Source organism: Lithobates pipiens, unplaced genomic scaffold (assembly GCF_037356315.1).
Source record: "Lithobates pipiens isolate NorthernLeopardFrog02 unplaced genomic scaffold, aLitPip1_a1.2 Scaffold_22, whole genome shotgun sequence".
In the NCBI taxonomy this organism is placed as follows: Eukaryota; Metazoa; Chordata; class Amphibia; order Anura; family Ranidae; genus Lithobates; species Lithobates pipiens.
In genome coordinates, this window is record NW_027507784.1 from 64,958,804 (window position 1) to 64,982,873 (window position 24,070).

Below are 24,070 nucleotides of genomic sequence, written 5' to 3' on the forward strand. Positions count from 1 at the left end.
CTGCCCGTGCCATTCTGTCGACGTACATCGTCGTGCGCTGGTCGGGAAGTGGTTAAACTCCATTCACAGAAGGAAATAAATAATTAAATGCTTGCAGTAATTAAGTAGTGGTTGACGCATACGGCATGTAAGGAATGTGTACTGGCTGTAAAGGAGAGTGCGGCTGCTGCATCCTTAACAACAGATGAGTCATCAGCTGTCAGTGGGGTTCACTGCTGACAGCTGAATGTAAAAAATGAATTACTGGCAATTAAAAAAATAAGAAAAATAAATGATGTGGGGTCCCCACCAACCCATACCAGACCAATTTTTGTTTTTAAAAATGGCATGGGATCCTCTCCAAAATCGATACAAGATTCTCATCCGAGCATGTAGCCCAGCAGGTCAGGAAAGGGGGGGTGAGCGAGCGCCCTCCCCTCCTGAACCATACCAGGCCACAGGCAATCAACATGGAGGGTGCCCCCCCAAATCACTTTGTCCTCATGGGGCCTCTTCCCTACAAACCTCGCTGGTGGTTGTGAGGGTCTGTGTGTGGGGGGCTTATTGGAATCTGGAAACCTCCCCAGATCCCGCCCCCCATGTAAATGAGTGTGGGGTACATAGTACCCCTACTTGTTCACAAATAAACAAAAAGACAGGAGGCAGTTTTTGTCAAGTCCTTTATTGAAAAAACAAAAATAAAGAGGAATATCCTTGAGTGTAGATCCATCATCAATCATGAAGCCTGCCGCCACCGCAGACCGGGGAAAAAAAAGCTTGGCTCCCGACACTGCCTGCCACTGCTAAATTGCTTAACCTCCTTGGTGGTATTCCTGTGTGGCTTAGGGTGAAATTTCAATACCATTAGAGGTAACCCCGAGCCACACTCGGGACTGCATCGCTGGATCCTGGAAGAGGTGACTTACCTTGTCCCCATGATCCCACAATGTACTCCGGGACTGTGTCCCGGAGGCCAGATCTTCTGCCCGATGTTCTGTGTGTTCTGGCTTCCCTTCCCTGCGAGTGTTGCAATGCAGGGGGATGGAACTGGCAGCAGATTCAAAATGTATAAATCACAACACACACAATACATTGTAATCTTATTGGATTACTTTACTGTATCAAATCATTTGATCTCAGTTTGCCCCCAATGCTTTGTCCAGTGCCCTTGCCTGAAGTTTTACTGTTCTTTCTGCCTGGAAACTTGAGAGCGACCATGATATCCAAAAAGCATGCCTCTACATCAAAATCAGTTTATGACCTGCTGGAAAACAGTGATAGCGATACAGAATCACCTGCAGAATTGAGTGATAGCGATTTGTGGGGAAATTCGTCATCAGATGCAGAAAATTATTTCAGTGAAGATCCTGTGACTGAGCTCAGTGATGTGTGTACTTGGTGCTCTAGTGACTGTGGTACAGATCACGCAGTGCCCCCAAGATTCCCATTTACTGGAGCACCTGGTATGAAAGTGGATGTTGAAGATGACAACCCCTGGGCATACCTACAACTATTTTTGATCGATGAGGTTATTGAAAAAATTGTTACGGAGACAAACCAGTACCAGGAGCAACAAGCTGCTACACATTGGAAGTTTTCAAGAAGTAGAGAGTTGGAACCAGTGACCAAAGAGGACATTTGGAAATTTCTGGATCTAATAATTCTTCAGGGAGTGGTGGGGAAACCCCTGTAGAAGTGGTATTGGACAACCAGTAAATTACTTGCCACTCCATTCTTTGGCACGATCATGTGAGAGTACAAATTTTCTCTGACAATGAAGTATTTCCACTTTGAAAACAATGAAGAATTTGATGAAACTACTCATCCAGCACCAAAACTCAAGAAAAAAAAAATTGGAAAGTATATCAAATGATTCTAAAGAATTTCCAATGGAGCTATGTGCCAGATAGAGACATCAGCATAGATAAAAGTCTAATGGCCTACAAGGGAAGGCTCAGCTGGATACAATATATAGCATCAAAGAGAGCACGATTTAGCGTAAAATCCTTCATGCTATGTGAATCGACAACTGGTTACATTTGGAATTCTGTCCTATACACTGGGAAAGGAACCAAATTCAACCCAAAATACAGTCATTATGGAATCGCAACATCTTCCATTTTTTCACTGATTGAGCCATTGCTAAATCAGGGCTATTGTGTAACTACAGACAACTTTTACACATCTCCTGAATGTTATGAGTTCCTTCTGCAGAACAAAACAGATGCCTATGGAACCGTTAGGGCTAACCGGCGTGACATGCCGCCAGTCTTTGGCAATAAGAAGCCCAAGACTAGAGTAATGGTTGCCTGGCAGAAAGGCAAAATGATGGCACTGCGATGGCGTGACAAAAAAGATGTGTGCCTAATGAGTACAATCCATATTATTTCCACTGTCATGGTACGCACAAAAGGTGGGAAAGACATCATGAAGCCACAAGTAGTGATAGACTACAACAACACCATGGGGGTGTTGTTAGAGCCAACCAAGCAATGACATTCTATCCAGCAATGAGAAAACAACAAAAAACGTATTACAAGAAGATCTTCTTGAACAATGCTTGTGGAATGCCTACATTCTGCTAAAAAAAAGTGACAAGCCTGTGACTCATTCTGACTTTATATGGAAAGTTGCTGAACTGATCTTTCTGAACCACCAAACACCAATAGCTGTGAATAGAGCTGGACGTCGTGCTGATGGCGTTGTCAACCCGGAACGCCTGACTGGTCGTCACTTCATGGACTACATCCCACCAACTGAGAAAAAGTCAGCACCCACAAGGATGTGTGGGGTTTGTTGCTCAAAGCGTGATGACAGTGGAAAGAAAATTTATTAAATTATAATTTATGATTTTGTGTTTTAAACTTAATCATACCTGGGGTGTCTACTAGACTCTTGTTTGGACATATTTAAGTGAGTTATTCCTAAGAATCACAGGCCTACAATATAAAATGCCAAATTTCCGTGCAAAACAATTGTACCGCTTTTAGCATAAAAAATCGGATATAATCATACCGCCATGGAGTTTAAGGGTTGTTGCCACCCCGTGACGTCACCAGACGGCCCCACCCCCATGTGATATTACTAACAGGGGGCTTGCTACTTTATATATCACAGAAAACCATTCCCATAAGACCTTGCCCAATGAGCTTACAATGTATTGTGAAAAAAAAAGGTATGCAGTCACGCACTAGTGGCTGCATGGGGCAGTATCTATTTTGATAGTGTGCTTAAAAGGCACACAAACACCATGAGGACAATGGTATAGACTGTTATGATTAATTCTAGTTCTGTAGCCCAGAATAATATAAAAGGCTGCTGCATAAGAGAAGAATACCCACATGTATACATCACACCCATGTAGGATGATAAACTATTAATACTGCACTTCTGAATCTGCATGAGTAAATTCGAAACTTGTCACAATTTACTGTAAGTGAATAGTTGCAATAAAATAAATAAAAATACTGTTTAGGAGATAGTAAAGTGCTACACTTTATACCTTACATCACAACATGAGAAATGAGAATATATATATAAATCTCCAGGTCTTTTGTTTGTAAGTTGTCTGAACTACGGTATATAGTAAGATATTATTTTTAAAGATCTAAATACAGGCAGTCCCCAGGTTACAAACAAGATAGGGACTGTAGGTTTGTTCTTAAGTTGAATCTGTTTGCAAGTCAGAACAGGTAAATTTTTTAAGTGTAGCTCCAGCCCAAAAAAATAATTTTTAAGCTTTTTGGATAGCATAGGGAAGGGTTATCACCCCTGTAATGTTTGTTTAGCTGTCTGTACCCCTGTTCAGAAGATTTCACCTCACTTTCTGACCCAATGGTAATTGGATTTTGAAAATGTTGAGCTGTTAGGGAAACATGGACTGGTGATAAAGCATCAGTGGAGACACCTTTTTCCCCATATTAACCCTTACAGGAGTGAATTTCCCTTCCTAGGGGTAGATTTCCTCTCACTTCCTGTTGTCTCCCTCCGTTTGTAAGTAGGAATCGTTTGTAAGTCGGATGTTTGTAAGTAGGGGACTGCCTGTACACATTATATAGTGCTCTATTTGTTATACCAACAATGGCTTTATATGTAAATGATTTACCTATGAAATATATCTAACAGAAACTCTACAAATCCGGCTACGAAGAGAACAAGAAGAAAGGCTATGACCTGCGAGCTGATGCTATTCCTATCAAGGCTGCCAGAGCTTCAAGAGACATTGCCAGCGATGTAAGATTTTATTTTATATATATATATATATATATATATATATATATATATATATATATATATATATATATATATATATATATATATATATATATATATATATATATATATATATATTATATAATTTGTGACATGCATGATGACACAAAGGTGACCTGTTTATAAGGAGGAGAATGATTATGTTGTCAGACTGCTTACCACCTTTCAGCTGTCAGTCAGGTCAAATACTATCTGTAGCTGGAATTGATCCACGCAGTCTGTAATTTTCACACAGGCTTAAAATACTTTTCAAAAGTCCAGATCTATATGTAGTCCCACATAAAAAAATAAAATACAATACAAAATCCAAAAATAATCTGTAATTTAAACAGTAATATTAAATGATATCTTGTTTTATTATTTAAGAATGTATTGATAAGTAATTTAACATGTTTCATGCACATTTTACGCTATTTCCACCATTTACTAAACAAAAATAGCAAGCATATAATGAAAAAAAATATTTTAGGATATTTTATTTATTATATCATGCATTCAATTGTGAATTAAAACAACTCATATTCCCCAGGTTCTTTTTGATGAGGGTTAGTATAACCAAAGACCTATTTTAGGTATATGTATTATCTGCTTATTTTTATTATACAAAATAAAGAGAGAGGCAGTATAGTTACAATACTTTCAATACAATAGGGTTCAGAGGGCGCTGCTTGTGAGGGCTTACAATCTATAGGATGTTTATTTCAAAATGATTTGTTTTGTTATTAAACAACAACAATGTTATTTTGTTTGGTATAGCTCTGTGGTGTATATTTATTCTTTACTAATATATTACACTTGTATTGGTTGATTTACTAAAGGCAAAGAAGCTATTCACTTTGCAAGGGGATTTTCCCTTCACTTAGTGAAGTTGGTGAAAATTCACTTTGCAAAAAATACCCAAGCATTCACAAGGAAAAAAATCTGTAATTTTGCTTGCACTTGACACAGTTCCCCATAAACATTTACTGTACAAAATAAGGTCGGTTGACATGGAACATAGGGTGAGTACATGGATTGAAAACTGGTTACAAGGGACAGTTCAGGGGGTGGTGATAAATGGGGAGTATTCAAAATGGTCAGAGGTGGGTAGTGGGCCCCCCCAGGGTTCTGTGCTGTGACCAATTCTATTTATTTTGTTCATAAACGACCTGGAGGATGGGGTAAATAGTTCAGTCTCTGTATTTGCAGATGATACTAAGCTAAGCAGGGCAATAACTTCTCTGCAGGATGTGGAAACCTTGCAAAAAGATCTGAACAAATTCATGGGGTGGGCAACTACATGGCAAATGAGGTTTAATGTATAAATGTAAAATAATGCATTTGGGTTGTAAAAATATGAATGCAATCTATACATGGGGGGGGGGGGAGAACCTCTGGGGGAATCTAGGATGGAAAAGGATGGGAGTCCTTCAATGCCCAGCTGCTGCTAACAAAGCAAACAGAATATTGGCATGCATTAAAAAGGGGATTAATTCCAGAGATAAAACAATAATTCTCCCGCTCTAAAAGACTCTGGTCCGACCGCACCTAGAATATGCTGTCCAGTTCTGGGCACCAGTCCTCAGGAAGGATGTACTGGAAATGGAGCGAGTACAAAGAAGGGCAACTAAGCTAAGGAAAGGTTGCAAGCACTAAACTTACTCTCTCTGGAGAAGAGACGCTTGCGAGGGGATATGATTTCAATTTATAAATACCTTAATGGTGACTCCACAATAGGGATAAAAAATTTCTGCAAAAAGGAGTTTTACAAGACACATGCCTACTCATTAAAATTAGAAGAAAAGAGGTTTAACCTTAAACTACGTAGAGAGTTCTTTACTGTAAGAAAAGATGTGGAATTCCCTTCCACATGCGGTGTTCTCAGCGGGGAGCATCGATAGTTTAAAAAAACTATTAATTAAGCACCTGAGCGACCACAGCATACAGGGATATACAATGTAATACTGACATATAATCACACACATAGGTTGGACTTGATGGATTTGTGTCTTTTTTCAACCTCACCTACTATGTAACTTGTTTAAATGAAGGAAGTCAGCAGAGCTGCACCTCATTCACTACGCTAAGTGAAATTTCCCTTGCAAAATTAACATTTCTTTGCAAAGTGAACAGCCTATTTTCCTTTACTAAATCAACCCCACGTTCTCTATTTTAATCAAGTGGAATTCTAGAATAAAAATGTTTTTGGGAGTGGGTTACAACGTTTGTCAGGTTTGCAATTCAGTTTTTTTTTTTGCTGTTATAAATATTTTATGCACTGTTTCTGTTAAACACTTCCTGTACTGGTGAATGTACAAGATGTGAGCAGAAATCTGACAAACAGCAATACCAATGTGACAGAGATTCTCACTATTCCCCATTCTACTGTATGTAAATTTTTCTTTATCTTTACTTTATGTTGCTGTTGGAGTTTTTCCCTCACTTCTTATGATGAGTGAGTATGAATCCCAAAAAGGGTGACCTTGTGACAGACAGCAATAAAAACCTCACAGAGGTTCCAAAAAATGTTAACAATAAAAAATGTCTGAGATTACACTTTGAATGGACAGAAATACTGCTATTAAAATGCATCCTGTTGATCACATTCCAGCTTATATAAATGATGAATCAAATTGCTTTATTTCTTTTTTTCATACAATACAGATACATTTCCGAAAGTTACCTATATAAATGTGACTGTGATATTAACTCTTCTATAACTTTTTACAACTTATTTCAGTTCAAGTACAAAGAAGGTTACCGCAAGCAGAAAGGTCACCATGTGGGTTTCCGCAGTCTACAAGATGATCCCAAATCTGTATGGGCCATGCACGTAGCCAAGATCCAGAGTGACAGAGAATACAAGAAGGAGTATGAAAAATGGAGGACCAAGTTCAATACCCCAGTCGATATGCTGGGAATATTGTTGGCCAAGAAATGTCAGACATTAGTCAGTGACATTGACTATAAACATTACCTTCATAAGTGGACCTGTCTCCCTGACCAGAATGATGTCGTACAGGCAAGAAAGACCTACGATATACAGAGTGATGTAAGAACACCATTTATTATTATTTCAAATAATAGTTATTTTAAATCCCAACAGAAGTCAATAAAATGTATATATAGCCATATAGATATTGTACTAAAAACCTCTATTCTCAGTGCTCCATGGTCTTAGACCCTTTTCCTGCTATAGTGGTTGTACTTAGACTTCTAGGTGTTTTAATAATGCAATTTATCATTTATGTAACAAATGAATGCAGTAAAATTGTATTTTGTGTGTCTCTTCAAGAACATGTACAAGTCAGACTTGCAATGGCTTAAAGGAATTGGCTGGACACCCTCTGGTTCCTTGGATGATGAGAAGAACAAGAGGGCAGGAAAAATCCTGAGCGAGAAGAAGTATCGCCAACACCCAGACAAATTCAGATTCACCAGTGTCACTGACTCCCTGGAAATGGTGCTGGCTAAATCTAATGCAGATATTATGAATAAGGTAGGTGGTAATTATTAAACATTTTTGTTCTTCTAAAAGTGATATTTTAGATATAGATAGTCTAGAGCAGCGGCATCCAAACTGCGGCCATGGGGGCTGGATGCACGCCTTCGCTTAATTTTATTAGGCCCTTTGGGCGTAGTTCCTGACACCGAACGGCGCACTGTTCCTCCCAATGACACCAATGATGGGACACTATTCCTCCCACTGACACCAATGATGGGAGCGCTATTCCTCCCCTGACACCAATGATGGGGCACAATTCCTCCCACTGAAACCAATTATGGGTCACTATACCTCCCCTAAATACCAAAGATGCGGCACTATTCTTCTCACTGACACAAATGATGGGGCATTATTTCTCCCACTGAATCCAAAGAGGGGACACTGTTTCTTCCACTGACACCAGGACATTTTCTACTCCTGCTGGCCACAGTCCAGCCCCCCTAACGTTTGAAGGACAGTAAACTGGTCTTTTGTTTAGAAAGTTTGGAAACCCCTGGTCTAGAGGGTTAAATTATCCACTTAATTTTTACATCCGTTGAGCGTTTCATTTGTAGGATGTCCCTAATATAGATTTTTTTACTTTGCTGCTTCAGTTGTTCCTGTGAGCATTGGGGGTATTCCCACAACTGCTACTATATTCTCTACAGTTATAGTGATATTTTAGGTATGGGGGAGCCTGGAGGGCTACAACATCCACTAGCTCCTATTTTTGAAATTGTCTTAATATTATTTTCCAGCGCCTCTATACTGATGCATGGAATAAGGATAAGATTCAACTCCACATTATGCCTGATACACCGGAAGTCGTCCTGGCAAAACAGAACAAGATTAACTTCAGTGAGGTATGTAAAGTTGTCACGTTGCACCTGACAAGTGTTAGCATATCTGTTGTGTCCATGATCTATCCATTCTTCACAAATGGTTACATACAGATGTACAACAGTATCAGTGTATGGTACTTAACAGCTTGCCAAAATGTAGAATATTCTGTCATCTCAATGCCCAATTTTACAATATCACTAATTGACTTATGACTCTACACAGAAATTGTACAAACTAGCACTGGAGGAGTCCAAGAAAAAAGGCTATGACCTCCGCCCTGACGCCATCTCTATAAAGGCTGCCAAGGCATCTCGCGATATCGCCAGCGATGTAAGTATCCTAAAATACACTTGCCACTTTTTATGAATCATATGCTACAAAAAGGGAAGGTAACAAAAGAAAAAAAAGAGAAGTCAATTGATCATGTATTGATAGCTTGGTAGTTTTTCTAGTTTTAAGGCAAGCTTTTGTTTTAATTTTGACACTTTTTTGTCATATTTAATAAATATAAAATGTTTTAAAAGGTATACTTTAAATGTTTATTTGGAAAGAAAAGCATAATGTCTACTTATACCTCTCTAGCATGGTGGCCAGATATACCCCCTCATGTAAAAATAGTTTTTCTACAATGTTACTTAAAATAATGTCATTTATTTCTACAGTACAAATACAAAGCAGCTTACAGGAAGCAGCAGGGACACCATGTTGGATACCGCAGTATAAAGGACGATCCTAAATTGGTATGGTCAATGCATATTGCCAAGATCCAGAGTGACCGGGAGTACAAGAAGGAGTTTGAGAAACAGAAGACCCAATATCAAAGCCCTGTGGAAATGTTGTCTGTTTTGTTGGCCAAGAACTGCCAGAAACTTGTGAGCGACATTGACTACCGCCACTATCTTCACCAGTGGACATGTTTGCCAGACCAGAATGATGTAATTCAGGCCAGGAAAGCCTACGACCTTCAGAGTGATGTATGTACATAACTGAATTGATTCACTTATAAAAAAAAAATGTACTGCCTCCTCCCAGCCACGTACTACTCCCAAGGGTCCTGGTATTGGAAAGCCATTGCTTACAGATTGACGCATATCTTCCTCTTCTTTAAAGCCTATGAAACTGCCAGAATCCTCCTCTTCATCCTCCTCCCCTCTCTCCTCCTGTGTGTTCTGTCACATATGAATGATGGTATCTGGATAAAGTGGGCCTTGAGAGGAAAGGGAGTTCCTCCTCTTCCTCTTGCTGCTCTGCCTCCAGTGCCCCTTCCATAATGCCACACAGAGTCTGCCCCAGCAGGAACACAACAGGGATTGTGTCACTGATGAATGCACTGTCACTGCTCACCACCCTTGTGACCTCCTCAAATGATGACAATACAGTGCATGCATCTTTAATGATCAGCCATTGGCGTGGGGAAAAAAAAGCTGAGGTGGCCTGAGCCTGTCTTCATGCTGCACTGGCACAGGTACTCGTTGATGGCCCTCTGCTGCATGTATAGCTGCTGCAGTTTCCCAAAGTTGAGTTCCCCCTGGTGGGCATGTCACAAATCAGGCGGTTTACGGGCAGGAGGAATTCCCACTGAATTTCAACCAACTGAGCACTGGCTGTGTATGATCGCCCGAATTGGCTACAGACCCTTCTGTCCTGCAACCCTGGGTACCTACTTAGGACTTAGGAAACACTGCACCACCAAATTTAGGACATGTGCCAGGCATGCCACATGTGTGTCAACTTTCCCTGTCTAAGGCTCCGGTGTGGTTCCTGTCCCCTAAACACACCAGCTGAAGCACTGCATGGCACCTTTTAGCCTGACTCTGGGAATAGCCCTTTGAATGGGTACTAGATGTTCAAAGGACAATTCTGTAGAGGAGGGCATGGAAGTGGCAGAGGTGGAGGACAAGGGGGTAGAGCTCATAGGTCTGGCATCATCACCACCAGCTGTATGGAGACATGGGGGCACAACAAGCTGCAGCACCGAGCCCTGTCCTGCATCCTTTCGAGTTTCAAGCAGCGTTACCCAGTGTGCTACCCATAATATATTGTCCCTGCGCATGCTTGCTGGATCACGTGTCAGCAGTAAGGTGGATTTTATGGCTGACTGCCTTGCCCAATGATGCCAGAACATTCCCTTCCATGTGATGGTAGAGAGTTAGAACGGCCTTACGTGAAAAGTAGTAGCAACTGGGAACCTACCATTGTGGTACAGAAGGGGGCAGAATCCACCAGGCTGAAAGGCACAAGTTGGAGAGCCAAGAGCTTTGCCAAGCTTGCATTCAGACACTGGGCATGTGGGTGACAGGACTGTATTTTATTTTGCACTGCAGCAGATGGGGCAGAGAAATTTGGCTGCTACAGTCTACAGCTGGTGGTGTGCTGCTGGCAGATGTGCTGCTAGGACCTGGGACACCCTGTGCTATACCATAATCCCTGTCAGTGTAGGTTGCTGAAAGGTAATGGTTCGGTAATGCAGGGAAAGACTGAAGTGGGTAAGGAGGAGGGACAGATTTGTGCCACGTGTGTGTGGCTGCTCTTGCCAGTGGGCTGAGTGGCTGGACATTAAATGCCTTGTTAAGCATGTGGTAGCCAAATGGTTGGTGTTTCTGCAACGTTTGATGTGCCTCAGACACAGTTTGCAGATAGCAACAATTCGATCTGCTGCAGATGTGCTGAAAAAGGCCCAGACAGCTGAGCTTTGGGGAGTGGGCCAGTAGATAACAGCTGCAGAATGTGATGGAATAGGGTGGCTGCTCTCTACTCTTTCTGGATGTCAGCCTCCTTGGGGTGGTGCTGTCTCGCCTTCAGTTTCCTCCTCTGTTTTATTGGGCACCCAAGTCGCATCAGTGACCTCATCATCATCTCCATCTCCTCCATCTTCTTCATTACCACTGGAGACCACTTGGCAATACGTAGCGGCTTGGGGAATATAAATGCCAATTTGTCTACCAGTTTTCCTCCCTCTCCCTAGGCTCATGTTCCTGTCATCTTCAACCACAGAACCAACATTTGAATCCAGTAATGACTGGGCATCATCAAGGGGCAAGTGGCTGATGCTGTGGTCAAATAACTCAGCTGACTCCTCAATGGCTGATGTTGGGGTTATGACAGGAATAGATGTGGACAAGGAGGCAGGTTTATTCACTCTGGCAACTGCAGGGGACTGCACACTTGTCTCTGCTTGCATGACAGAGGATGAGGGGGATAAGGAAGGTTTAGTAAGCCAGTCCACCACCTCCTCTGCATGCTGTAGCTGGATAGCACGGGCAAAATCACTAAACAGAGGAAATGATGCCCTGCCTGAAGACTGACCACCACGTCCTTCTTTGTCTGTGGGCACATTTGTTGCTGGCCTCTCCTTGTTGTCCTCCCAGACATTATTGGGAGGGGGCGGTGCTTATAAGCAAATGTAAAGAAGAAGTTGAAAGCTGTACGTAGATGCATTTTAATCAATGTAAAGAGGTGTCTGTTGCGCTTTAATTTGAGTACTCACCCTACACAAACACGCTCCACAGATACACTATAATATACTGCAATATAATGCGCTAAACATACAGGGACGCACAGAACTATATCGCGTTAAACTTGTAGTAAGGCACGTAAAAAAATATATGGCATTAAACTGGCAGTAATGCACACAGAAGTAAAGGGCGTTAAACTGGCAGTAACACACGCAAAACTATATGGCGTTAAACTGGCAGTAACGCATGCAAAACTATATGGCGTTAAACTGTCAGTAACACATGCAAAACTATATGGCGTTAAACTGGCAGTAACGCGCACAGAAATATATGGCGTTAAACTGGCAGTAACACACGCAAAATGATATGGCATTAAACTGGCAATAATGCACACAAAACAATATGGCGTTAAACTGGCAGTAACGCACACAAAACAATATGGCGTTAAATTGGAAATTGCGCACACAAAACGGCATGGCGTTAAACTGGCAGTTACTCATAGCTCAGCTATGAGTAAGCACTATGTTTAGTCTGAAACGTGTCCGCTGTGTTTGGTTCTGTATTACTTTGCTGTGACATGTACAGTGTGATCCTGATGTTCTAATAAAGGCACAAGAAATTTCATTTGGAGTGCGGCTGTCCAGAATTTTCTACTCACCTTGATTAAGTATATATATATATATATATATATACACATAAATATGACAGGGGACATGTTTACTGTCTTGTGGGGTCTGATTGAGGTAGAAGGAAGTCAATAATCTTCCTCCTCCCCCCTCAGTTCCCCCCGGGATCATCAGAGCACATGTTCTCCCCCAATCATCTCAGTTTCATAAACCGTTTTATAAGCTGGGTTCAGGGGCGATCCTCGGGATCACTGCTGTTCACAGTTTCTTGTTAATTACATTTTCAGCACAGACACTGGTAATTTTAAGTCACTTTTTTGCTTAAAAAATAGATAATTTTTGTTGTTGCGGTTGTTTAATATTATTAAAAAGCATTTTATAAATAAGATGCTCTGCACTTACATCTTATTAATTTTATACTACATTTCCTACTTCCAGAACCAGTACAAAGCAGATCTTGGGTGGATGAAAGGCATCGGCTGGGTTCCTATCGGTTCTCTGGATGTCGAGAAGACAAAGAGGGCCGGTGATATTCTGAGCGATAAAAAGTACAGACAGCCCCCTGACACTATCAAATTCACCAGTGTTGTTGACTCCATGGACTTGAGCCTGGCAAAAGCCAATGCGGAAATTATGAACAAGGTAAGTTAATACAAGTTACCACTTACCAGGTTAATTTTTTCCCATGTGAATTCATTGATTTCAAATAATAACATAATATTGTGCATTTATCAGACCCTGCCCAAGGGGACATTATATTATTATATTAGGTGAGGCCTGGAAACCTTTGCCCTGGGGGTAAAAACAACCAATTAGCCCTTTAATGGCAGGGAAAAACTTCTGTGGGCTAAAGAAAGCGTACAATGAAATGTTGCCATCATGATTTATTCATTGGTGGCAATAATGAAAGGTTGTTCCTTACAAACACACTTTATGAGACACATGTTTTTACATCTTCCAACTTCGGCATCCCTTGCAGTTCTCATAATTCCGTCCCATGACATTTTAGGGCTGCAAAGGAATTCCTGGCTGCAAGATTTATTTTTTCCAGTTGCTGTTATTGCAGGTCTTAATTGGGAGCAGGTAGCTACGTAATGTCCAGCATGTCTCAAAGTCTACAGCCTGAGCTCTGATTGATGTATGAATCGTGAAGTATCTCCACTCAATACCACCAGTCCTACATATCTTATTACAGTAGGTGCTGCCGATATTGTGTTTCCAGCGCGATCCTGTCACGCTGGTTACCGGCGACAGGCTTCTCTAACCAGCGCGATCCCGTCACGCTGGTTCTTGCGCTGGCTTAGGAAAATGAAATTTTCCTATAGTAGTAAGCAAGAGAGATCGGCAAAAATGTCGCCTCACTAATGAAGCCTGCATGCCTTCGGGGGCATACCAGGCCCTTATGTCTGGTAGGGATTTTAAGGGGAATCCCCTACGCCGAAAAAAACGGCATGGGGTCCCCCCAAAATCCATACCAGACCCCTATTCGAGCACGCAGCCCGGCCGGTCAGGAAAGGTGGTGGGGACGAGCGAGCGCCCCCCCTCCTGAGCCGTACCAGGCCGCGTGCCCTCAACATGGGGGGGTGGGTGCTTTGGGGGAATGGGGGCGCCCTTCTGGATTCCGATAAGCCCCCCGCCCGCAGACCCCAACAACCAACGGCCAGGGCTGTCGGCAAGAGGCCATTGTCATTATCAACATGGGGACAAGGTGCTTTGGGGTGGGGGGGCCGCAGGGCGCCCCCCTTCCACCAAAGCACCCACCCCCCATGTTGAGGGCACGCGGCCTGGTACGGCTCAGGAGGGGGGGCGCTCGCTCGTCCCCACCCTCTTTCCTGACCGGCCAGGCTGCGTGCTCGGATAGGGGTCTGGTATGGATTTTTGGGGGACCCCACGCTGTTTTTTTTGGCGTAGGGGATTCCCCTTAAAATCCCTACCGGACCTAAGTGCCTGGTATGCCTCCTAAGGGGGAACCCATGCCGTTTTTTTTTTTTTATTTGGCGTGGAGTTCTCCCTTAGGATTCATAACAAATGCAGTGCCTGGTATTGGTGGCAATCCAATTCGGATCCCCGCACCAGTGTGAACCCGACCAGCGATGCTTGTCACTTATCAGGAAAGGAAAAGAAACATTTTTCCTTTCCCGATGCGAACCGTCTCGGCGCTGGCTCCCGCGACGGCGCTCGCAGGGTGTCAATCTCGCCGATAAAAGCGGCGAGATTGACACAATATCGCGGCCACCTACTGTAGTACTGGCCTGGGGAGCAAAGGTCAACCTGTTCCCAGCTATTTCTCCCCTGCATGATACTACTATCTTTACATGTATAAAGAAGTGTCCATAGCTCTGGGGCCAATATGGACAAAAGCCAAAAGTTGAAATTTACAGTTTTGTGTAGAGTAGGGAAGAGATAGAACTATATTTTATTTTTTTCTCTATCCCTGTTAGGGAGACTTTACTCTTATCTCCTGTGTTTGTGACATCTATCACCAGAAAAAAAGGCAAGCAATGAAAAAGTAAAATTGTTTCTTATGTCTCCTCAAAGTTATGAAATTGCTGTCTGTGTCTCTGTTGAAGATACCCCCTTGCTCACTTTCTGCTGCATTAATTCTTCCCAATGTAGACACAGACAATAATAAAGACCTGAAAGTTCTAACCCTTTCCTGCTCTAGCCAAATGTTTTAAAAAAAAGGATTTCGACTGAAGTTTGACTGTGAAAGCTAATGTAATTTTGAGTAAAAGCAATGGATTTTGTCACCTCCATTTTTTTTTTAACCTTGTAGAAACTGTACACACAAGCCTGGGAAAAAGACAAGACCACCATTCATATCATGCCCGACACACCAGAAATTGAACTGGGAAGACAAAACAAGATAAACTACAGTGAGGTGAGTAAATTAACATTCATACAGTATATACTGAATAACAATCATTTAATAAATATTTACATTCTAGTTGGAAAGAAGAGAAAAAACACAAACTATGCTAACATAATGTTGTTCAAGTCCATCATATATATCATACAGATTAGATTGTGGTGCAATAAAAGGCTAGATCTTATTGCAAGCTCATATGGGCCCTAGCCTAGAGTCACAGGATTAGAGGAGGCGGCAAGCCAAAACCTGTTGTATTCTTTTCATACTATTTTCTAGTGTAAAACATTATTACATTGACAGATCAGTTTCATGTAAGGTGCACAAACTTGTAAAAGGACACTGTAGTACAAATTCATTTGTACAGAATGTGTCATAGAAATAGTAATAGGTTGCTTTATTCAGAAAGCAGGAATCCAGCTACTGCTCAAAGGGTTCCTTGTATGAAAACTACACAGCTGTCACAGGGCACAGTGACAATCCTGCATGCATCCCCTGCACTTAGAAAACTTAACTGATGTCATATAATCAGTGTGTAGGGGATGCATGGGGTAGTGTTGTTTGCTTTATCTCTATAGCCACTGTGCGTTGCTGTACAGCAGGGGTTCAAACACATCTGTTCAACCCATTTTGTATTATTGTATGTTCACAGTTAGGCAGTAAAGATGAGGTTTCCCACAATAGGAAAGATGGGAAAGTCCTACGCCACTGGCTCTACCTCTCCATATATGTCTTAGCCCTTGTAAACACGGACATTCCGACGGAAAATGTCCGATCGGACCATGTTGTCGGATAATCCGACCATATGTGGGCTACATCGGACTTTTTCCGTCGGAATGTCCGACCAACAAAGTTTGAGAGCTGGATATAAAAATTTTCCAACAACATGATCCGATCGGACTTTGTCTGATCGTTTGTAGAGCATTCCGATCGGACAAAGTGCCACGCATGCTCAGATCAAATTCCTAGACCAAAGCTATTGGCTACTAGCCTGAACATAGTCCCGTCGTAACTAAATAACGTCATCGCGTTACGAACGATCTGATTTTCCAACAACTTTGTCCGACCGTGTGTATGCAACACCAGTTTCGGACAAAATCTGTCAGACAAAATCCGACGGATTTTGTTGTCGGAACGTCCGACCGTGTGTACAAGGGCTTAAAGTGTTACTAAACCCAGGACCTTGCAATCACTATATCTGGTCTCCCACAGTACAAATTACATGGAAATGCAATTATTTTAGTAAGTACAAACTGCTAAATACCCTTTTTAATAAGCAGTATATAGCAGTCTTGTGACTTCTATCAGTGTCTGGCCGAACACTGGTTAAAGCTTGTAGGAGGAGTTTTCATTCTCCACTGACTGTCCTATGAGGCTGCATGACCCCTGACTTTCTGTCTGGACAGTTCTGATTGGCCCTGTGCTGATCACATGCATCTCCCACAAAAAAAATGTTCTAGCAATACACAATACACTGAGTATGTGCAGAGTGCCTCCTAGGGCCCAGTTCTATCAGTAGATAGATTGGGGGCAATAAAAGAGGGGGAGGATCAGAGAAGACAGGATCAAACAGTGTTTTTTGCACAATGAGGAGGGTTAACCCCTTAGTGTCTACAGTGAGCCTGCTTTACTGCATATACAGGTGGAGTTTTCTGTTGTGGGTTTAGTAACACTTTAACTGCTTCAGCCCCGGAAGATTTTACCCCCTTCCTGACCAGAGCACTTTTTGCGATTTGGCACTGCGTTGCTTTAACTGAGAATTGTGTGGTCGTGCAACGTTGCACCCAAACATCCTTTTTTCCCACAAATAGAGCTTTCTTTTGGTGGTATTTGATCACCTCTGCGGTTTTTATTTTTTGCACTATAAACATAAAAAAAGTGAAAATTTTGAAAAAAAAGCAATATTTTTTACTTTTTGCTATAATAAATATCCCCCAAAAATATATAAAAAACGATTTTTTTCCTCAGTTTAGGCCGATGTGTATTTTTCTACATATTTTTCATTAAAAAAACACAGTAAAGGTATATTGATTGGTTTACACAAAAGTTATAGCGTCTACAAAATATGGACTAGTTTTATGGCATTTTTATTATTCTTTTTTTTGTTACTAGTAATGGCGGCGATCTGTGATTTTTATTGGGATTGCGACATTATGGCGGACACGTTGAACAATTTTGACACATTTTTGGGACGATTGCCATTTTTACAGTGATCAGTCTGTTCACCCCTCAGAGAACTCGAATCTGTGTGTTTACACACACAGATCCGGTTCTCCATTTGTCCCTTGTGATCACGGGAGCCCGTGGTGAACACGACCGCCAGGCACTCTCATCGGCTCCTTGAGTGAGCGGGGGGCGTGTCCAGCGGCGTGTGCACGCCCATAGTGGCCAAAGAAAAAAGCAACGTAACATGACGGTGATTCGCACAGCTGAGTCATGTTGCCGCAGTACAACTCCGATCGAGTTTCCTTTTGGCCAATCCTGACCCGCTTCCTGATTGGCCGGGTTGAGATTGAGTGTTACAATAGTGAATATTCATTCGCTATTGTAACACAACTAGGTGGGTCCGGAGGGCAGTGCTTTGCATCCTGAGCCCACCCTTTTTTTAAGCCAATTAGAGCCTCTGGCTATAATCACATGTTTCAAGCCCCATCCCCACATTGGAATCCATGCATCCGCCATCCCTGCATGTAGATTAGGGGGCCAGACGCCTGGATGGGGGGGCGGCACCTGTGCGCCCCTAATGGATGGACGGCTACTGGTTAATAGATCTGTATAGTCACAAAAGTCTGTGGTCATTGACTGTAAAACAATAAAAAAGTCCTAATTTTAGCTAATGTCACTGGTATGTCATTACTAAATCTGATTTTTTTCCCCATTCAGAGCAAATACAGACAAGCTATGGAAGAATCAAAGAAGAAGGGGTATGACCTCAGAGTTGATGCCATTCCAATTAAAGCTGCAAAGGCTTCTCGAGATATTGCCAGTGATGTAAGTGTTGTGTTTTTCTGTTCTAGAGTATATTTTTGTGCTGTATGATGGAAGAGATGTTCTAAAAAGGCTCTGCTTTACTCTGAGTTTAGTGCGGCGCTTTTGGTTATTGGCCCACTTCACCATAACCTGGCGTGGTTATGGTCCGGTTATGGCATGTGGCTTTGAAATCAGGGAAAACAATATACAGGTTTTCCCAGAATAACTTGGAGGGTTAGTTTCAGGAACCTAATACATTTCTGTTACAAATAGATACAGTATACTGCATTTCAATATATAATAATTCATTATTTAAATGTATTTATTTACACTTATATATTTATTTAATTTAGGGGTTTGAAAGATCTGCGCAACAGATATTTAACAAAGTTGTGTGTTAATGTAGTTTTGTGCAAATTGTGTACTGTACAAACTAAATAGTTGGTGTCTATCTATATGCCACTGAAATAAAAAATAAAAAACTTTGCCTGTGTAGCAAAAAATGAAAAAAAAAAATACAATGAAAAAATATATATAGGTGAAAAACATTAAAAATAAGAAGCTGCAACTCCATTATGAGATATTTATTATAGTAACTATACCAGTTTTAAACATCGATCAGCGCTAAAAGCATTGAAAAAAAAAAAACAATCCCAAATACTCGTTAGAGTGATCACTCAAGCCAAAGAGCAATTTTCAATATGCATTGGTGGATTGTAAGCTCTAACAAGCAGAGCTCTCCTGTATTGAATTGTATTGTAATTTTACTGTCTTCCCCGATGTTGTAAAGCGTTGCGCAAACTGTTGGCACTATATAAATCCTGTATAATAATAATAACTGTTCTTTGGCTATACAGGTATACCGGTATACCCCACTTTTAAGTACACAATTAGGTTTATTTAGTTAGGTTATTTATTAGGTTTACCCATCAAATCATTCGCTGCAGCTATTACCTTTTGTACCACCACCCCCTCCATTTAGAATGTAATCTCTACGAGCCAGGCCCTCCTGTACCTTTTGTATTGTACTGTAATTGTGGTGCCCCCCCTATACACTGTAAAGCACTGCATAAACTGTTGGCGATATATAAATCGTGAATAATAATAATCGTGAATAATGATAATTTACTAAAGCTAGAAAGTGCAAAATCACGCTCACTTCTGCATAGAAACCAATGAGCTTCCAGGTTTTATTACCAAAGCTTAATTTAACAAGCTGGGGTTAGAAGCTCATTGGTTTCTATACAGAAGTAAGTCTGATTTTGCACTTGCTAGCTTTAGTAAATAACCCCCATTGTGTACATAAAAGTGGGGTATGCCTGTAATTCATATATGATCACATAATAGAGGACTTTCATTCTTTGCTCCATGGACTTTATAAGGATTAATTTGGAATTTTATTTATGAGCGAACATTCTAACAGGTGTTTGCAATAATTTTTTTCTTTTTTTTTAGCGCAGCTTAATGTATAAAACTATTTATATGCCGCAGTGTGTTTCTCAAAGCGTGGAATTTGAACCCTTGATGGCTCAAGTCCACACTCTGGCTAGAAAAAGGCAGAGCTAAATTTCTGAAAGGAGGGCTCGGTAAAGCCTTCTAAAGGGCCTACCTTGACGTTATGGTTTAAATAAATTTGTGACTCCAAGGGATTGATTTACTAAAACCGGAGAGTGCGAAATCTGGTGTAACTGTACATGGTAGCCAATCAGCTTCTAACTTCAGCTTATTTAATTAAGCTGTGACAAAAAAATAAAATAAAACTGGAAGCTGTTTGGTTACTGTGCAGAGCTGGACCATGTTTTTCACTTTAGAGTTTTAGTAAATCAACCCCCTGGTGTGTAAAGCCTGTTACTAGACTGCCCTTAACCCCCCTAGCGGTAATCCCGAGTCTGGCTCAGGTTGGGAATTCACTAACAGGAGCGGTAACCCTGAGCCACACTCGGGATCGCTTCGCTAGATGCAGGGGAGGACACAGGGGGACTTACTTACCTTTTCCCCTGGATCCAGCGATGTCCTCCGCGCTGTGTGATCGAGCTGTCATCCGCTCGATTCACAGTGCCGAATGCCACCGTGCTCCGTTCCCTGCGACGTTACGGCGCACGGGAGCGGAGAACGGCGGCAAATTCAAAAAAGTAAAAAGACACAAAACACACACAGTACTGTAATCTTACAGATTACAGTGCTGTATTAAAAAATTACACACCCCCGTTGTCCCTAGTGGTCTGTGCAATGCCCTGCATGCACTTTTATATTATAAATACTGTTTTTTCTGCCTGGAATTTGGAGATTGTCCATAGCAACTAAAACGTGTCCCTTTTTCATTGTTTTAGGATTTGATTACATTATTGAATAATTTTTATTATTCTTTATTATATTATAAACTTTATCATACCCGGGATGTCTGCTAGACTCTGGTTTGAACAGATTTAAGAGAGTTATTCCTAAGAATTACAGGACTACAAAATAAAACGCCAAATTTCCATGCAAAATAATTGTACCGCTTTTAGCACCTAATTCCAGACTGAATCATACCGCCAGGGAGGTTGATATCCTTGCTCTAGTGTCAGCTGTGAGAAACTATGGAGACCATATTTGTCTAATGAATTGTCTAGAAGTGAACTGTCGATCTTAGCAGCATTTTGAGTAAGCAGTGTCTTGTTGGAGGAACAGACGATAAACAGAGAAGAAGAAGGGGATCCAAGCCAGAGATTCAGGAGAACAAGCAGGAGATACTGGGGTTGATTTACTAAAGGCAAAAAGACTGTGCACTTTGCAAAGTGCAGTTGCTCTCTGTAAGTGCAATTGCTCTAGAGCTTAGTAAATGAGGTAAGACTTCACTTTGCAAAGAGTACTCAATCACGTGCAAGGAAAATAAAAAATAAAATATTTTTGCTTGAACATGTTTGGATGATGGAAGTCAGCAGAGCTTCTGCTCATTTACTAAGCTTTTTACAAGTGCAATTTACAAGTGCACTTGCAGAGTGCAGCTGCACTTTGCAAAGTGCACAGTCTTTTTGCCTTTTCAACCCCATTGTATTGTGATTTAAATGGCACTTTTAGATGGTACATCTCAAAGATAAAGTTTCATTAGAATAGGTAAACTGCATTGGTAACCCAAATATAAAATTTGTTTCTAATTTTGAACAGTAGGATTACAAATAGCTTTTAAACAATGAAAAGTCATTACACTGGTGTACAACTGTTTGATGGATAGAAAAAGTGAGTTGCTATCAATGCCACCACTGAACAGGTTATTACTCTGGTAATTCTCTTTTGCAGTTTAAATACAAAACAGGATACCGCAAGCAGCAAGGCCACCATGTTGGGTTCAGAAGTCTCGAGGATGATCCTAAATCTGTTTGGGCTATGCATATTGCCAAGATCCAGAGTGACCGGGAGTACAAGAAGGAGTTTGAGAAACAGAAGACCCAATATCAAAGCCCTGTGGAAATGTTGTCTGTTTTGTTGGCCAAGAACTGCCAGAAACTTGTGAGCGACATTGACTACCGCCACTACCTCCACCAATGGACATGTCTGCCAGACCAGAATGATGTCATTCAGGCCAGGAAAGTCTATGACATCCAGAGTGATGTGAGTATTCATTTATATTTTCTGCCTGAAGGACAGTTATAGAAGCACACCTTACAATTGCCCATATTTTGGTGGTATTATGAATTTTAAACCACTAAAGTTAAAGCAGTTTTCATTTTGTCTTACTATGGGCAGATTGGGACAGGGTGAAAGTGGCTGTGGGAAATGTAAAATGCTCTTAATTTAAAATTTTAATTTTTACCGAAAATTCAACAAGTCAAGTAAGGATGGTTCAAAATAAAACATGGCTTTGTGTGGAAGTGGTGGTCTCTGGGCAGTAGTGTGACATGCCCCCTGCTAAATAGAACATGCATTACTCCTATCAGCAGGGAGCATGAGCTTTACTAATTGCTCCTCTGTAAGGCTGCATTCATACCTGAGCATAGTGTCTTTGAGCGTTTTTTTTTTGTTGCATTTTAGGTGTTTTTTTAATGTGTGATTTTAGCGCGTTTTTATGCGCCACTTGCACGTTTTTATACAGCTTTTATGTTTTTTTAATAGCCGATAGAGAAAACTATTCTTCTGAATAATTTTTTGCTAGGTATTTCAGCTTTTTTAACTTTTCCATTAGCTTTTTTTTCTTCTTCTTTTTTTTTTCTTATTATTTTTTTCCGTTAGGGTAAGGGGTTAAGGTATTTTTTCGTTAGGGTAAGGGGTTAAGGTAGGGTTAGGGTTAGGATTAGGAGTCTGGGTTAGGGTTAGAATTAGGGGTTAGGGTTAGGATTAGGGTGTTAATACTACTATTACTACTACTAATAATGCAAATAATAATAAAAGAATAAATACATGTAAAATAAATACACTAATAAAAGAAAATAATAAATAAATAATAAATAAATTCAATATATGAATACTAAGTAATAATAAATAAATAATTAACCCCTACCCCTAACCCTTACAAAATAAAATAATAATAATAAATAACTAGACACCAACAGAAAATAAATACGTTATTATTATTATTATTTTTTCCGGGTTTGGGTGTTTATTTATTACTATTTTATTATCATTATTATTATTTAATATTTTTTAAGGTTAGGGGTTAATTATATCTTTATGTATTATTACTTATTATGAATTTATTTTAGTTATTTATGATGATTTTTAGTTATTTGTGTATTTATTTTACATGTATGTGTTCATATTATTACTATTTTATTTTTACATTTTGTTAATTTGGGCAGAAAAGCTTGCAAAAACATGTGACAAAATGCGCGAATGCGCACAAAAATGCAAAAGAATTCATTTCTATTAGTAAAAACATACCAGAAAGACTCAAATCGGCCTGATTCAAGCTACAAAAAAAAGCTCCAGAACTTTTTTGATCTTCAGGCGTTTGGCTTCAGACGACTTATAGTGGTGATGTGAACCATTTCCATAGAGAATAATAGATTTCTCCTCCAGCGTTTTGGAGCTTCGAGCTTCAGGCTCCAAAATGCTGAGTTGTGAATGGGGCCTAAGGCATATTAGACACCTACTCTCACACAGTCATCATTCTCTACAACCTACTGCCAATAAGAAAAAAAAGAAGAACCCCTCCAGGTGTCTGCTACCTAATGATCTCTCCCCTCTCCAGGCGTGGGTGCAGCTCAATATGCAACCATATGCAAAAATTGAACAAAGGGTCCAGATGGCCGCACTCCAATGAAAATGATTTCTTTATTGTTATAATAAATCCATGCAGCAAGGATAAAACCACTGACGCGTTTCACACCATTACAGCAGGTGCTTATTCATAGTGCGAAACTAAATATGAATAAGCACCTGCTGTAACAGTGTGAAATGCGTCAATGGTTTTATCCTTGCTGCATGGATTTATTATAACAATAAAGAAATTTTTTCATTGGAGTGTGGCCACCTGGACCTTTTTGTTAAATTTTAACCTACTGCCAAGCATAGGATTTTTCTCCAGGGAAAGACACACCTTGACAAAAAAAGTAGTACAGCAATTATCATTTAAAATGAGCCATTCTATTGTGATTCATTTTTAAATATTTAAATCCAT

General features: G+C 40.7%; 1 protein-coding gene across 30 annotated transcripts in view; it reads left to right on the top strand.

Annotated features, from left to right (window-relative positions):
• NEB (nebulin) overlaps positions 1-24,070 on the top strand; it is a 300,983-nt gene that overhangs the window by 106,134 nt on the left and 170,779 nt on the right. For all 30 annotated transcript variants that reach the window (XM_077447687.1, XM_077447688.1, XM_077447689.1 and 27 more), the window contains 10 exons: positions 4,105-4,212; positions 6,971-7,282; positions 7,526-7,729; positions 8,473-8,577; positions 8,780-8,887; positions 9,220-9,531; positions 13,077-13,280; positions 15,415-15,519; positions 18,388-18,495; positions 21,754-22,065. In XM_077447687.1, the coding sequence (XP_077303813.1) occupies positions 4,105-4,212; positions 6,971-7,282; positions 7,526-7,729; positions 8,473-8,577; positions 8,780-8,887; positions 9,220-9,531; positions 13,077-13,280; positions 15,415-15,519; positions 18,388-18,495; positions 21,754-22,065 (1,878 nt within the window). The remainder of the gene's footprint in view (positions 1-4,104; positions 4,213-6,970; positions 7,283-7,525; positions 7,730-8,472; positions 8,578-8,779; positions 8,888-9,219; positions 9,532-13,076; positions 13,281-15,414; positions 15,520-18,387; positions 18,496-21,753; positions 22,066-24,070) is intronic.